This window comes from Macrobrachium nipponense, chromosome 28 (genome assembly GCF_015104395.2).
Source record: "Macrobrachium nipponense isolate FS-2020 chromosome 28, ASM1510439v2, whole genome shotgun sequence".
NCBI classification, from domain to species: domain Eukaryota; kingdom Metazoa; phylum Arthropoda; class Malacostraca; order Decapoda; family Palaemonidae; genus Macrobrachium; species Macrobrachium nipponense.
The window spans coordinates 4,954,606-4,971,873 of NC_087217.1; the positions used below are offsets into that span (position 1 = coordinate 4,954,606).

General features: G+C 39.8%; 2 protein-coding genes across 4 annotated transcripts in view; one reads left to right on the plus strand and one right to left on the minus strand.

The window, feature by feature from the left end:
- The window catches only part of LOC135201374 (zinc finger protein-like 1), a 227,777-nt gene that overhangs the window by 179,126 nt on the left and 31,383 nt on the right, over positions 1 to 17,268 (plus strand). The gene's annotated exons all lie outside the window — the stretch shown is intronic.
- LOC135201375 (uncharacterized) overlaps positions 8,093 to 17,268 on the minus strand; it is a 34,636-nt gene continuing 25,460 nt past the window's right edge. Inside the window, exon 3 of the mRNA XM_064230224.1 lies at positions 8,093 to 8,303. Within this exon, the coding sequence (XP_064086294.1) occupies positions 8,095 to 8,303 (209 nt within the window). The 3' untranslated portion in view covers positions 8,093 to 8,094. The remainder of the gene's footprint in view (positions 8,304 to 17,268) is intronic.

The following is a 17,268-nucleotide window of genomic DNA, read 5'->3' on the forward strand; positions in this document are numbered from 1 at the left end:
TACGTCCAGATTCCAGGTGAGTGGTGACTTGATTCGATCTTCCTCTGATTAGATGTGTTGATTTGATGATTTGATAAGATGCTTTATACCCTTGATTTTAGACGACAGATCAGACCCTAGTGTCTAAATAAAAAATAGAACCCCAGCATGGCCCTCTGTCCTGTATCCTTAATGGCAGATGAAGACAAACATCTAGATGATCTCAAAAAGATTAGAAAATCCTATGTATGTGTCACAAAGGTTTAAGACGACAAGACATTATGTCTTCTACACCAGCTGTGGAATACTACCCACTTAACCTGGTAGACCCAGCAAGAAGACTGATATCTACACTTGCAACAGCCTCTGCAACTGGTCTGAAAAAGCCCTTCGCTCCGAACTACTCTCCTGAAATTCTGAAGGCTGTCAGAGTAAGAGTGGATAGTCCTCGGGGAAATGTCTAAAATGAGGTTGCCAGAGAAGACTTGGTCAGTGGAAGTACAGTATGTCATGTAAGTTTGGCACGGTCTCTAAAAATCCTATTAAATGCTTGCTTCTAGTTTCAAACACTACATATGACCTTAATCATGCTCCGTAAGTATTAAGCTAACTTTTAAATGGAATGTTAAAGTTTCTGTAATTTCATTTAAAAGTTAGCTTAATACATTACCCTTAAAAAAGAAACAAATGGTTGGTAAAAATATAGGAGTGTGTGAAGATTACATATGTAAATCAACATATTTCTCTCTTCTTTCCTTTCTGACCAACTGATCTATTTTTAGAAGTCTTCTTTATTCTGTCTCTTTCTCTTTTGTTCTGAAATTCCTTTTCATGAAAAACAGGGTTTTTTATTTAGACTAATGCAACTCTTAGAGAGAGAGAGAGAGAGAGAGAGAGAGAGAGAGAGAGAGAGAGAGAGAGAGAGAGAGAGAGAGATTGTGCTATCATAAGCACTAAGCTAACTTTTAAATGAAATTAAAGTTACTGTAATTTCATTTCAAAGTTATTTAATACATTACCCTTAAATGAAAAATACATAAACGGTTGGTAAAAATATAGCTATGCATGAAGATTACATATGTACAACGGGAGAGAGAGAGAGAGAGAGAGAGAGAGAGAGAGAGAGAGAGAGAGAGAGAGAGAGAGAGAGAGAGAGAGAGACATAAAAAATCATTGATTGCTAATTGGCACATTCCTCCTCCAGTCCACAATACTTGACATATTTGACAGCTCTGGGATTTGAGCTTCTAGTGGAGTTAAAAGAAAGATGAGGGGAAAGTATTTTTCATAGCATTCTGTAATTACATTTATATTATTATATAATTATATTATTATCATCAATATTATTATTTGAAAATATTAACAAATAAAAATATATACATGTACCATAAAAATTCTCTCATCTCAGAGAGAGAGAGTAAGAGAAGAGTTGACCTTACTTAAAAGTGGGAATGGAAAGGCTATTTTTATTTCTTTGAAAATACTATCACATTACAGTTTATTATTATTATTATTATTATTATTATTTGAAAATATTAATACAATAGTACTACATACATGTACCATAAAATTCTCTCACCTCAGTGAGAGAGAGAGAGAGAGAGAGAGAGAGAGAGGATAGACGAGAGAGAGAGAGAGAGGAGAGAGAGAGAGAGGAGAGAGAGTTAGAGGAGAGGGAGGAGGAGAGAGAGAGAGGAGGAGAAAAAAAATTATTTTTATTATTTAATTGTATTTAATTTACACATAAAAGCTTGAAAACTTATAAATTACATAAAAAATTAAACACTTGCAGTGTTTCTGAAGAATCGCAAATGTTGCATTTGTGTGTCTGTGAAATACTCGCATAGATAATTAGTTACGTTCCAATGAATAGTTTTTGTGTAACTCAAATCGTCTAGGATTGAGATATTACTGTAATCTTGGGAAGTCTACTAGCAGCCTGAGGAGGTCCAGCTACCACTCCTTCAGAGGCCAGGGAATGGGGCTACTAGGGGTCACTGATGTGTTGTGATGGGTTAAAAACTTGTTTAAAATTCCCCTTCTGACATGCTGAATGGAGGTAGTTTTACAGGTCAAAGTTGACTAATCCTGCAGCATGGCAATCCGTTGCCCATTGCCAAAGGGTTTGGAGCTGGAGAGCAAAAGATCGTGAGGTGACGATTCCTTGGCATTCAAACAAGATCTAGAGATGGTTTTCCCCTCAGTTTCCATAGGTCAGTTCATACAAGTGGATCTAGAGTCCACTCCATGGGCAGGACCTGTTTGTGATGATTTAGCTCACCCACTGGAACATTAACTTGCTTTGAATGAATAGGAGTGGCAACCTTGTCCGATTCTTCTTTGCTCAAAGAAGGAGGTCCCTTGCTGCTTTGCAGAGGGAGAAGGAGTACCTCCCTATTTCTTAATGTAAGACAGCGGTGGCGTTGTCCGAGTAGGCCACTACTGCCTTGTTGAAAGTCACTGTTGTGAATGATTGAAGGCCTAAATGTATTATCTTCAATTCTCTTACATAGATGTGAAGTTTCCTTTTCCGGGAACCAAGTCTTAGAAACTTCCATGTCTTCCAGAAGGGCTCCCCTACCCAGATCTGATGCATCTGAGTACAGACAGTTCCTGGTTATCGGCGGGAGTTCCGTTCTGATGGCCTGATAAACTAAAATTGCAGATAACCGAAAATCGGCAATTTACGACACTGTCGGCGCCAATAACCGGACAACTGCGCCTCTGCCTCTGTTAGTTATGTTATTGGTGCTAATGCTCTATTATTATCAGCACATTTCGGTGGTAGAAAAGCACCATATAATTGGATCACCGATAACTGAGGATGCTGATAACCAAGGACTGCCTGTACAAGGCTAGGCTGGGCTCAAGGGAAGGAGTGACTTTCCTTCTAAAAGCCTTAATTCTGAATAGCCACCAACAGGTACTTCTTGATCTCTGGAGTTATGGAAAACATGAACTGTCCAGATGAGTTTTCTGTCCCAAATGGCCTCAAGAAGAATTGCAGAACCCCTCCCCATATAGAATCTTCCTACCCTGATGAATGTCTCGATGGACTCAAGTGTTCCTAAAAGACTCATCCACTTGTCGGCTGAACAAGATGTGAGAGAAAGAGAAAACTGCGTACCATCTGAAGAAAGGATTCAACTCTTTAGGGGGACAGAAAAAGCCCATAAACTCAGAGCTGATTGTCATTCCTAAATAAAGAATTTCCCCGAGTTGGAGTCAGTTGGGACTTTTTGTAGGTTGATGAGCAATCCAGCTCCTTTTTTTTTTTTCCCCGTTGAGAAGAGTCTTCTGTAGGTCCCCAAGCACTTCTCCTTTTTAAGGAGGAAAGTGAAGAAGCCAATCATCCAGATACAGGGAGATGCTGATGCCCATGAGGTGGAGCCACTTCACGAGAGGGGTGAAAACTGAGTAACAAAAACTTGAGGAGCTGTAGAGAGGGTGAAGCACAGAGCGCCCCGAAATACCTCAGGTACTTCTAGAGTCCAGATGTACAGGACTGGAAGTATGTATGCTTCCTGCACGGTAAATGGACCATCCAATCACCCTGGTGAATGGATGAACGAAAAATTTTTATTGGGTTGTTTCCATTTTGAATCTCACTTTCTGAACAAAGAAATTTCAGGGGCTGATGCTGAGGACAGTCCAACCACCCCCCAATGACTTGGGGACCACAAACAGATGATTGTAAAAAACCCTCTCTGCTGACATCCTCGACCATCTCTACAGCTCTCTTCCTGAGAAGGGAAGATACTTCTTCTGGAAGGGCTGAATATTTCTCTGAGCCCACTGAGTAGGCTGTCAATACGATGGGCATCTAGATTAAGGGACGATTTTTCTGAATGGGATGGAGTGGCCCTCTCTCAGAACCTTTAAAATTTGTTGCTCTACACTGACTTAAAATTGAGAAGTCTGGCCTCAACTGGTACACAGAGGACTTGGTCTTCACTTCTGAGGAAGGCTTGGTGGAGGTCATCTTAGATGATCTGGTTCCAAGAACAACGCATGTTCAAGGTCAAGGCCTGGACTGAAACCTCAATCTACTGTCATGAAAAAAGGGACTGTTGTTGGTAAATATTGGGTGGACTTCTAATGGAGGTCTGAAGCCATCTCTTGCACTGTGGCTTGAAGAAACAGATTCATCATGATAACATTGGTGGGAAAAGCAGAGCTGATTTCTGGGTAGCATGATCCCTTTAGTGGTGAATGAACACCAAAGTTCTCTCTTCTTCAAGACCCCAAGAGAAAACAAAGCAGCCAACTCCAGGGACCTGTCCTTGATGGCTTTGTCAGCAACTGACAAGATGCAAGCCAGTCTGAAGACAAAAGTTCCCCTGCCCAGGTCACCACAGTTATCTATTTTCTTTTTTGGCGAGGGCTCCTACGGTCCAGTCTAAAAAACTTAAAACTTCAAAAACTTTAAAAATGGTTCTTCACCAGATGATCGAGCTCCATCAACAAGAACATAATCTTGCTGGAGAGAAGGTTAATCTGTGAGACAAATCAATACGGCCGAAGTTCCCCTGGGAGGAGGCAGTGAATTCCAAAGAAGGCACTCTCTGTTGGCTTAAGAGAGGTACTTCCTATGTAAAAGTCAAGAAGGAGATGAATAGAAGACTGCCTGCCTCCTTGTTCCCTCTTCTCCGAGAGGCAAACTCCAATCTTATTTAAGGCTTTCCTTGAAGAGGAGAGAACCATCTTGGAAATCCTGGAACTCTCATCAGGCTGGTCCCTCATCATGGAGATTGAAGCAGGAGAAAGCAGGGGCAGCTGGAGTGAAGAAGATTGGAAAGCTCACCAAAAATATCTAAGAGGAGCTACATAAGCTATGGAGAAATCGGTGGAGACAAGTCTGAAAGAGCCTTTACTACTGCAGGTGCCTTCTGTAAAAGCCCCAAAATATCACTGAGCTGGGAGCTGGATGACGCACCAGCGAAGGATCATGCACCTTGGGTGCAGAACCCAAAAACAGACACCTGAGGAGGTGGCGCCAAGCAAACTGGATTTGGTGCTGAATGCTCGGAGACTGGCACTAGGCACTCGGGAGAAGCAGATGAGCACCTTATGAATGATGGGCGCTTACAGGAGCCAGACAGGCGCTTTGGTGCTAAATACTGGTGCTCTTCAGCTGGGCTTTCTAGAGAAAAGCATTCTGGACTGTCCCAGTAGCTACATGAAGGTGGGGGTTCACACAGGTTCCTTGAACTTCTTACAAGGAAGCGGAAAAGTGATCAGCATCTACTATGCACCTCTTCAAAGGTCGAGACTCGTCTGGAAAGTGCCACCAACGCCTCTTGTCTGGACTGGAATCTGTAGAGCCAGAGAATGGCTGATGCACATCCTTTACCTGGACGTCTTTCCAACGGCTGTCTGTCGAAGCCTAGGACCAGACAACATGCTCGAGTGAAGGGTGTGACTACCATTGGGCAAAACTCCACCAACCTGCCTTGAACTTCAGGATGCCTCCTCCCAGGTTTAGGGAGTCTGACAGGGACCTTTGTCTAGGAGCGTCGGTGGAACGAGTAGCCACCTCCTCCACTAACACTGCATTATTATATTCACAATAAGACTCAAGAATTTCTGGTCAAACTGGCTTTCGAGACTGGCAATGGGATTGGGGTCAGAAGCATGGGAGCCAGGTAAAGGAGTAAGTGTACAATTGGATAGCTGTAATGGGAAAAAAGGCAGTTACAGGAGAAGATATAACAAAAGGCAACAATTCAGCTACACCTGACATAGGTGTAGACTATACAATAGCATAAGTCCTCTTTTTGGCTCTGGTAGCAGAATTTCTTTTCCCTTCCCTCTCAAGCTTTACCAAATGAGACTTTAACACCTTCCACTTTCTCTCATCCCAGTCTCTGCATTCACTAAAAGTAAAATCAATCGTGCATAGTAGTTCCCTACAATTAGTACAGATTGTATGAGAATTGTAAGAGGCATTAGACAGTCGTCTTGCAGCCTTTGCTGCAATAACGAATACTAGATGCACTCAAGTCGGACATATTCTTACTTCTGTGAAATCACAATTCCTAATTCAGTGAAAAACAGGTTCTTAAAAACCCTAAACTAACTTCTAAAATAACACAAAAAGCTACCAAAGCAAAAATACTTCACAATATAAGGAGAAATATACAACCATATGGCAATCGGAATTCAAAATAATACTGTTCATACAACTGATGTTCAGTCGTTAAACCGGCAGAAAAGAATTGAGCTCTTTCAACTTTGTTGTACCTATTCTTCCCCAAAAGTGATGCAGAGGCTAGTGTAAACAATAGAAGCGCTACACTGAATTTCATATTTAAGCTGCCAGGTGAGTTGAAACTATAACTATGTAATTACTTGGTAAGTTACTTATACGAAATATGGATTATCATAAATATAAACAGAAAACAGGTCGGTCAAGCAAGTTTTTTTTTTACTGCTAACTTGCCTACTGATTAATTACAGTTAAGGTTCATCCCAAATATCTATTATTAAGTAGAGTAGTTTAATCCGACACTGAAAACATATTTACTTAGTTCTTACAGAGCTGGCCTGAAGGATTTGACTTTATTTTTTATTTTGGTGTAGGCAAAAAATTAGTTTTATTGTAACCCAACTTTGTACACTAGTAGCAGACTGCTTAGCCTTTCATGTGATCCCTAATGTTTTTTAAAGGGATTTCACTCCTCAACATATATATAGATTCCAGTGTTTACATAACGCATAGTTTCCAAGTATCACACACATTTAACATCATGCATTCAATTTATCATCACAGATGTACAAGGAGGGATATAGAAAACATGCAACATTCTCATTCAGACCCAAGGAATATATTAGTCATTGGTCTCACACAACCAAACCCACAATTTGTGGACTAACACCTTATACAGTGGAACCTCTCTTTTTCGTACATATTCCGTTTCCAGAACCTCTCACAAAAATCTTCCCATAAGAAATAATGCAAATACAATTAATGCATTCCAGACCCCTAAAAATATTAACAAAAAATACTTTTATAGGGAAATAAACAGTTTTACATACAGAAAACAATGAGAAATAAATATAAATGGGTAATCGAAACTGAATAACTGAACATTTAACATCACTCTTACCTTTATGGAAAACACTTGTTAGTGTATGGAAGACGGAGAGGAGGGGAGAGGGAGGAGGAGAGGTTATTGTTTGGAAGGGGAATCTCCCTCCAGAAGGACTTCAGGTATCAAGGACCTATCTGGGGTCACTTCTCTTTGTTTTTATTAGCACTAGGACCAATTTGAGTGTTTCTGGACCCCTGTCACACAACAAAACTGTCCAGAGACATTTGTTTCTGGCGTTTCTTTAAAATTTGCCTAAAATGAAACACAATGTTGTCATTAAACATGTTAGAGGCATGGATTACAACTTCTTTGTTGGGATGATAATTCTCCACAAAAATTTCTTCATCATTCCACTTTGCAAACATGTCCTCAATCCTTGATGAAGTCACATTATGTGTGCCCATACATTTTCTGAATTTTTTAAACCAGCCTCTGCTGGCCTTAAATTCACTAACAGCAGCACTTGTTGTAGGCATTTTCGCAACTTCCTCCAACAATTTGCTACGAGTTCTTTCTTTAATTCTATTGTGTTTCTCGCCTTTTTTACAAAAGGGCTAGCACTTGGAACTTTCTTTGGCCCCATGATGGCTTATTTAGCAGTTTCAACTTGAATGAAAAAGAAAAACACAAAAAGCACAAAAACAATGAACACAAAAGCAGAATGGGTCACGACAGAAGATGGGATGCTTTGTTTGGGCAATCGATACGGGGCCTGGCCACGCGCTGGGCCCCAGATGGAGTGTTTCAGTGTACGAAACCGAGGAAACGTATGATAACCTGAGATAAAATTTTGTAGAAAAAAACGTGTCTACAAAAACCGAAATATACGAATGAGAGGCGTACGAAAACCGAAGTTTGACAGTATGTTACTGACCTAAATTCCAAACTCCATCAATAGCCTAATAACTACGAAATATTCACTCCTTACCTCCACCACCTGGAGAACCATTCAACGGCTGATCTTCTTTTATATTTATCTTCATCAGGATCTTTCCCCTCAATGGGTTGGTCTTCTTTTATTTTATTTATCCTCAGCATCTGCCTCAATATCATTGCCAAGGAGGAGTCGTGTGTCAGAAGATGATGATTTTCTGGTAACACTGCTTCCTGATGGATGATGAACATCACCCCTATATTGTGATGTGAGAGGAGGATCTTCTGCAGCTGTTATGCGAACAGCACTACTACTCACAGTTCCCGTACTGCTACTATTAGATGTGCTACTTGCACCTGAAAATATAAGAATTAAAGTTTATGCACAAATAAAACAAGATAAGAATGCAAGTTACTAATAAGATAAGAATGCAAGTTACTAATATTTAAATTTTGATAGTGTAGCTGCTGCTCATCCTCAAAGAAGTTACACTCTCATGGTCTGGTTGGGGCACAATAAGACAGACCAACCAATTACAAAGAATTCTCTTATAGTTGGTCTCAGCCAGAATAGTGCTTGTTGGCATGGTAATAGGATATAAAGGACAAAGGACAGGAGGGCTCTATCTCCTCTCCTACAGTGACTGCCTCGGCTCTCTCTACTTCCATTAGTACAGATATGATAACAGCATATGTTGGCCATCCTCCTCATTACACTCTGGTTTGTTCATGAGTTCATTTATTCCCAGGTTGTGCTCCGGAAATCATGTTCAACTATGCATTTTTAACATCATTACACTAATCAAGCTAAGTACTTTGTTTTAGGACCCAGTGAAAAGTCTTAGTTCCTTAAAATGTTAATGGGTAGCTTATAATTGTTTAAATTTGGTTCCAGTAGGACTCTCGCAAGGCAAGAAGTTAAGAATATAATCTAGGCTACACTTTAATTGCTTTGCTGTTTTTTCTTTGACATACTGATAATTGGGATTAAGGTAATATTAGACAATTTTGTTTTTATAACTTATCATGCAACAACCTTTTTAACATTCATAGATAATTTGAGGTTACTGAAAAGGTAAATTGGGTTAGCCTTAATTCTTGTTTGATGAAACAGTAGTGGTTGTAGCTCCCAATTGTGCTCAGCTTACAAGCCTTGTTATTTACTATAGGCCAATATTTCCTCGTAGTCTCTATAATCAAACTATAAATGGTATTTGTGATATCGACAGTTCCCAATATTTCTTAATATCTGAAATTCTTTTGAAGTGTTAAAGGGAATACATTCATGCAGATCTACTTCCATTGGGTATTACTCTGCCGGTAGTACATTACAGGTGATGAAAAATTTGTGACTTTTTCTTTATCCTGAGGAACTGAGGAAATACAAAAGTACGTTCAATAACTGGTTGAGCTTTGCCAACAATTTAAAATCTTTGATATATTGGTTCCCTGTCTTGTTTTCCTATTCTTTATTTACCAAACCCTATAGTTATTCAGCATACAGAAAAATTTGATCAGGGTTGTTGGGATTTATTTATTAGGTACTAAGCCATTTTGTCAACTCTCAATTTCTTTTGTAGGTCCTTTTAGGACAAGAAATAGCTATGCTATCAATAAACAGGCTTTGACAAAGGAAAAAAACCTATTTTTGGTAACCATTGTGAGTCCTCAAACCAACCCATGTTTCCCTGACGAAAAGGCATGGGACTGGGGTGAACATATTATCTTGTACAGACCTGGTGTAATGAGGAAGATGGCCTAACATTTGCTGTTGTCACATTTTATGAGTGAGATGTAGAGAGAGCTGAGGCATTCATTGTAGGAAAGACAATAGGAGCCTGCCTGTCCTGAGTTCTTTATATTCTATCACTGTGCTAACATATCACTGTGCTAACAACACTATTCTGGTTGAGAACAACTATAAGAGAATTCTTTGTAATTAGTAGGTCCGTCTTGTGGAGCCCAGAGGGAGACCATGACCAAAAATGGTTTTTTCCTATGTCAAAAATGACATTTAAAAAAAATAGTTTTGTATATAGTACTAACAGTAATATTCCATGCACAGCAGCTTAAGTTCCAATTTCGCGTGGTAGCGATTTGATTGCTCAGTGTAGGTATACAGTGCTGGCCCCACTAACGGCAACACAGTGGTACCTCAGGATACAAAATTAATCCGTTCAGAGTGGCGGCCCTTTTCGTAACCTGAGTTTTTTTGTATCTTGAACCGACGTATGGTACGTTGATAAAAATTTTTTTTTTTTAATTAGCGGAAAAATAGTAATATGCCTACTAGGCAAAAACTTTTGAGTCACGCGCCTTGGGGAATGCTGGGAGCTCACGGATCAAGCCTGTTGTTTTTTGTTTACAATCGTTACGCAGGCGCGCAAGCGCGAATTTCTTTCTTCTCGCACTAAAAGCATCAGCTACACATTTCAGAAATTATTTTGTCACTTTGACTTAATTTTTACACCATTTTATATTAGCTGTTACATAGAGTAGTATCATATATGAAAACGTGCGCAATTTCATGTAAGCTAAACCTTATATTCTAGTAATATTAAATCATTTACCTTTATTTTGCAACAAATTGAAGTCTCTTAGCACCAATATTTCGATTTATGGTGAATTTATGAAAAAAAAATTTTTCCTTATGTCCGCGCTGTAACTCATCTGAAAAAAATCAGAAATTTTTTTGTCCGATTGTCGTAATGTTTGCACCATTTTAAATTAGCCATTACATAAAGTTTTTATATATAAAATGTGCGCAATTTCATGGAAAATACAACAAAAAACAAACCCATGGTTGTAGCTTTTATCAGTTTTGAAATATTTTTCATATAAATAACGATAAGTGCCAAAATTTCAACCTTCAGTCAACTCTGACTCAACTGAAATGGTAAAAAAACGCAATTGTAAGCTAAAACTATTATATTCTAGTAATATTCAATCATTTACCTTTATTTTGCAACAAATTGGAAGTCTCTAGCAAAATATTTTGATTTATGATGAATTTATGGAAAAAACATTTTCCTTACGTCCGCGCGGTAACTCTTCCGAAAAAATCATAAATTTTTTTCGTCTGATTATCATAATGTTTGCACCATTTTAAATTAGCCATTACATAAGTTTTTATATATCAAAAATGTGAGCAATTTCATGCTGAATACAACAAAAAACAACCCTTGGTTGTAGCTCTTATCAGTTTTGAAATATTTTCACAATAAATAACGATAAATAGAAAAAATTCGACCTTCTGTCAACTTTAACTCGACCGAAATGGTAGAAAACTCCAATTGTAAGCTACAACACTTACAGCCTAGTAATATTCAATCATTACTTTCATGTTTTGCAACAAATGGGAAGTCTCTAGCTCAATATTTCGATTTATGGTGAATTTTTGAAAACGGCTTTTTTTTACGTCCGCGCGTTTACGAAGTTCATGCATCATATTGTGATAATATTTTCTCTGTGTTGGCTTTGATTGTTTTACAATTTCTTATATACCAAAATAATTGCAATTTAGTGTACAATACAACGAAAAAATAATTAACTCATTAGCTTTAACCGTTTTGCTCACAGCCCAATTTCTATACAATTATATATGAAATTTTTTTCGCGCTGTCATATATTCCAATATTTATATATGATAATGATTTTTTTTTTATTTCTGATGGTTGCATACTAAACTTCAGGCAATGACAAAAAAAGGAGCCAAAAAATGAACTCCTAATCTGAAATTAAGCGTGCTGTGATTTAAAAAAAAAAAAAAAAAATTTTATTCCGCTTCGGCGCTTGCTCGTGAACGCCATCGGCATATGGGAGACTTTCGGAAATATCAGCTCGGCGTTTAAGGGTTAACTCTTAGTGGTGTGTGGCAGTATAGGCAAGGGTGGCCTTCTACTTAGGGGGTAACTTTGCAGTGAGGGAAGTGCTCCGATGGCTAGCAAAGCATGATAGGTGCCTGCCCTTGCCATGCCCCAGCACCAATGTAAAAGCAGCCAGATAACACTGACACCCACACTGAAAGTCATGACCCATCCACCGAGAGTGGCTGTTCTGATATCCTTAGTTTTGTTTCAAAGTAGGCAAAAAGCACTCCACAACACAGTCTCAAAAATGAAGTCCATATAAAACGGATGACAATATGTTTAAACTGAGGAAGAGACGGAATTCCTGAAAAACTCCAACTAGACAGACAGCTCTCTATACTACTTCTGAGCTGGGGAGCACTACTGGATGCTTGAAGCAAGAGCTAGAGCCAGACTGTCGCTGGCGCCAGATGAGTTGGCAGACACTCAGAGCATGAGTTGCAAAGGAGCCGAGTGCCAGACAAGTTAGGAGCTCAGGAGCTGGCTGACACTAGGAGCATGAGTTAACACCAGAGGAGCTGGGCATCAGGCAAGTAGGAAATAGAGAGATATTAGGTGCTCCTGGAAGTCAAGGACCATAACAATCCAAACGATGAACAGATCTAGGTCTTGGATGGGACCCTGAATTTTCCTGCTCAGAGATTGCACTTCTACTATGTATGGCCAAAAAACCTCTCTGACCCTGCAGAGTAAGCCGTCAAGGTAATGGAAGACTTGGAAAGGGTATTCTTTCCTTGAAAGAAAGAGTGGCCCCTCTTTAAAGAACCTGAACAACCCAAGATTCTGCCCCCTGTGACTCCATTCCTCCCAAATTGGTGCATTCTGGCACCGACAGGAGAGTGAAGGACTGGACTCACTTGGAGGAAGACATAAAGACTTCTTAAATGACTTCGAAGAGGGCCAAAGGTTGGAGAGGGGTCTCACTTGAGGATGTGATTTTCCTCTTTGAAAGGGTTGTTGCAGAGGTGAAAAAACCTTGGCAGGAGCAGCAGAGGTTGCTGGGGGATGCTTAGTCGACTGAGTTTAGGAAGTCATGCATCGACTTCTTGTGTAGGACAGACTGAACCTCCTTCTCAGTGTCTTGAGGGAACAAATGCGACTTATCGAGGGGCGAAAACAACAGGGCCCTCTTCTGAGTAACTGTCACCCCCTTAGTGGTGAAAGAATACCAAAGTTCTTGCTTTTAGGGATCCCCATAGTGAAAGGTGAGGCTAACTCGTCTGAACTGTCTCTAACCACCTTATAGGTGCACGAAAGAACACCTAACCAGTCTGAAGAGAGGTCCCTGGAAAGTACTGGGCAGTCCTTAGTCTCGGCTAATGCACAAATTGTCCAGTCTATGACACTGAACATTTCCAACACCTTAAAAAATATTCCTCGCGACTAGATCCAGCTCAGTCGAAGAGAGGAAAACCTTGGCTGAAGAAAAGGCAGCACAACGAGTTGCACTGACCAAGCCAGAGAAGTCCCCCTGGGAGGAGGAAGACACTCTCAAGGAGGGAGCCTCCCTGGTGGAATAGAAGTTAGAACACGAACAGGCAGGAGCGTTGTCATGATCTGGATCTTCATCATCACCTGGAATGGAAAATAGAGTTTAGGCTAAAGGCTAAGCACTGGGACCTATGAGGTCATTCAGCACTGGAAAGGGAATTGAGAGTAGGTAGGTTTGAAAGGTGAAACAGGAGAACCTTGCAATTGCACTATGACACAACTGTTAGGAGAGGGTTGATAGCAGGATGGTAGAAAGATATGAATGTAGGTACCATAAAAGGAATGAAAGGTGTTGCAATTAGGGGCCGAAGGGATGTTCCAAAGAACCTTTAGTTATGCCTACAGTGAACCCTAAGAGGTGCATTGATAGCACTAGCTCCATACCCAATCTTCCAAGTGGCGGCAAATAGGGGAGAGTGAAGGATCCCCTTCCGTTGTGTCGGTGACGATGGACGAAGAGACAGTGGTGCCAGGTGCCCAACAGCTGGTGCCAAACTACCAACAACTGGTGCCTGGTGAGGGTATGGAAAGCTCCAGGTGAGGCATGGAAAGAGCCGAGCGAGTTAGTGCTAGGGGGCCTGGTGCCTCAGATGGCGGTGAGTGCCTGGATGGAGACTGGCACTCGGCAAAATTCACCCGATACGAGAGAGGTCCGAGAGCCTAGGCATCAACACCTGGCGCTCATCAGAATTGTTAAGATCCCAAGTCGACTGCCAAAAGTGAGCTGGAGGCAAGACAGTGTAACTGCAGGAGGGTTGAGGGCTATGCCCTGCATCCCTATACATACCTCTTGAAAGGCAGTTGAGAACTGTTGGTGACAGTAGAATGACTCTTCTGAGGCTGAGAGGCTGAGGAAAAATGCCACTGGTTCTTCCTATCCAGGAACAAACCATCCGAATTCGTCAACACTGGAGCATTAAATGAAACGCCTGTCTAGTGGCTGACTAACATTACACCTCTAAAAAGACACCTTGCCGACACCTGGGAAGAGAATACAGTACTAGACCCTGTTTTTCAAGGGGATGGGTACCAGACCCCTCCCGAATAGCTAAAATCTGCAAATACTTAAAATGCTTCGAACTGAGTATTTTGATAGTTAAAACACAAAACAAATCTCTAAAAATGCTAATACCCGAGTTTTTTAAGTTTTATCACAAAAAGTGCATTTAGTAATGAAAATACAGTTATTTGTGAATATTTCTCAGTGAAAAATGCCACAAGTAGGTGAATTTTTCATGAATAATGGGTACATGTATACATGTACGATCTATAGGAAAATGCATGAATAGGAGAGCCCGCGAATAGCGGGGGAGGGCAACTGTTGTGGGGCAACCCCCTCAGACTCCTTTCAACTGCCAGTAAGTTTTCTCCCCAGTGCGGAGGAGCAGGACAGTGACTTTAGGTCTAGAGATCTGAAAAGCCAGATAGCCACCTCCTCACTACACATCCACCAAGATGCCTTTTCAGTCAGTCTGTCGACATCTAGGAACAGGCTATAGGTTCGACCAAGGGACCAACTATAGGGGGCAACCACCTTGGATTCCCTTCGACTGCCAGTATGTCTTCTCCCCAGTGTGGAAGAGCAGTAGGACAGTGACTTAAGTCTAAGAATCTAGGATCTGAGGGACTAGATAGCCACCTCTTCCACCTAACATCCAGTAAGACGCCTTTCTAGTGGCTGTTTGTTGAACCTGGGACTGGTAACAGCCTCGACTGAGGGGGTCACTACCCGTAAACCCCCCAACCTCCCTTGGACCTCAGGTATTTCGTCCTTCTCCACCCAGTCGGGGGAGGGGGATGAGTAGCCACCTCCCACATGGCACAACACCTTACTGTTGTGTTACATGGATAAATTCATAACTGAAATAAAAGGGTAGCAAAGGTGTGGAAAGAATTGAGGGAGCCATGTGTGGGAGCAAATGAATAAGATAGGAATAAGATAGGAGGGCCAGTAGTAGGAGAGAACTAGTGCCAGGTGGACATGAGCTGAGGTGGGGAAGGGAGGTGGAAGGCGGCCAGAGGCAGACAGAGGTAGGTGGCGGCCACTCCTGTGCACGTGTTGGCGGGTGGAGGCTAGTGGTGGGCACTTCACTGTTTTGGGAATCTTGGTTACTGCTTAATTTCATGAAAAATAATCGATCATTAATTGATTACCAATTACTTTTTATATTTTTATGGCAATTTTTGGTATCTAGGTATACAAACATGCATGAAATGTATGAACAACTTTAGCATTTCATAAATTCAGACATGAATGTATCGTATAAACTTGTGTAACACACGATCTTGCATATCATGCAACCCCCAAAAATTCACCCTAAAACGATGATTTGATTATGTATATCAAGTAACATGCGAGTTCAATTTTTGAGACCAAATTAAAATAGGCCAACCTCTTTTCCTCCTGTTTATCTATCCCATTTTCTAGTTAGGCTACCCCTTTTCCTCCATCTCTTTATCTATCCCATCTTCTATTCAAGTTAAAAAGAGTAAAAGAGAAAGCTAAAAGTATCGTCAGTAATATTATACTTGTTGTGTAAATGCAAACAGCCAGAAACAGCTGATTTGCTAAGAACAACTGAATCTGATAACTACAGTGGTTTGCTTGCATTTCAACCATCGTATGATAGTAAAAAATTACCGTAGTTATGTTACAAATGACGTTAAATACAATAGGACTGTATATTTTTACATTACTATATCCTTATTTACTATGGAGAAAAGATCGGCGAGGGCATATACTGCTAAATCTAAGCTGCTAGTTGTAGCTGAACCTGAGGAAAGAATGTTCATCTGCTAACGACTTATCGTGCATTGGCAAAATGGAAACTTCGGTATAGCACCATCAAACTTGACTGTAAACAAAATTTGAGAGAAGCATGTTTTAATAAAAAACTATTTGGCATGAAAGAACACATTTTACTGTTCTGTCACTCCGATAAATGATAAATATGTAAAGCTTGTAAGTATTCTGATGAAATCAAGTGAAAATATCAAATGTAATCTCTTGATTCTTTTATGCAATAAACATGCCCTCAGCATCTACTAATGAAAAAAATAACTAAATTTCACTCACAACGATATGAATTAAGTATATTATAACTTGAAAACACTTCATATAACGTAAAATAACCTTGTCCCATATCGACAGAGTATCTCGAGATTCATTTGCACTAACTAGAAGCACGAAAAAAAACTCTGATTTTACTTCCTTAAAAAAAAAAAAAAAAAAAACTTACCTCGCAATCGTCTTCACTGATTTCCAAACCAAAACACTGATTGCTATTTTTGTATTTTATAATACAACAATAGTAATATGAAAAAATACTAACATATTATTGCATGCAGTGAAGTAAAGCATAATTTTTTTAAAAGATCCATGGAAAAAAATGCATATTCATTATGTTGTACCTTATCAAACAATACTAGTATGTAAATATTACATACGCTAACTTTATATCTCATGTTTGATGAAGACCGCCCTTAAAATTAGCTCAAAAAATTAGGTCTTCAAAGTCGCATGATACACGAGTATATACAGTATTTCAAGATAAACATAATTGTGTGAGTACCTTCTAAAATAAAAGATAAATTTATATAAAAAGTAATTTTCGCACTAAATTATCAAAGCAAATCCAACTCTAATATTGTAGAACAATTGCCTTTATTCTCAAATTAGTGATAACAGAAAAAAAACGAAATATTTACAAGTAATAGATTACTCAAAAAGAAATCATTACTAGAATTTTCAGGAATAAATCATAGTGCTTGTTCGAATTGTGCGATTCCCCTTTTATTTGATCGCTAGTTTCCTCAAAATAGATTTTCAGTATCTGCGAAGCCGTTCAAAGTCTGCGAGTCATGCACCGCACAACGCTATCAAATTTATTGTCTTTTCAAGTATTTCAGATGCAGGGAGTTTGCTGGTATCTGAGAGAAGGGGTGGGGGGAATGCTTGGAGG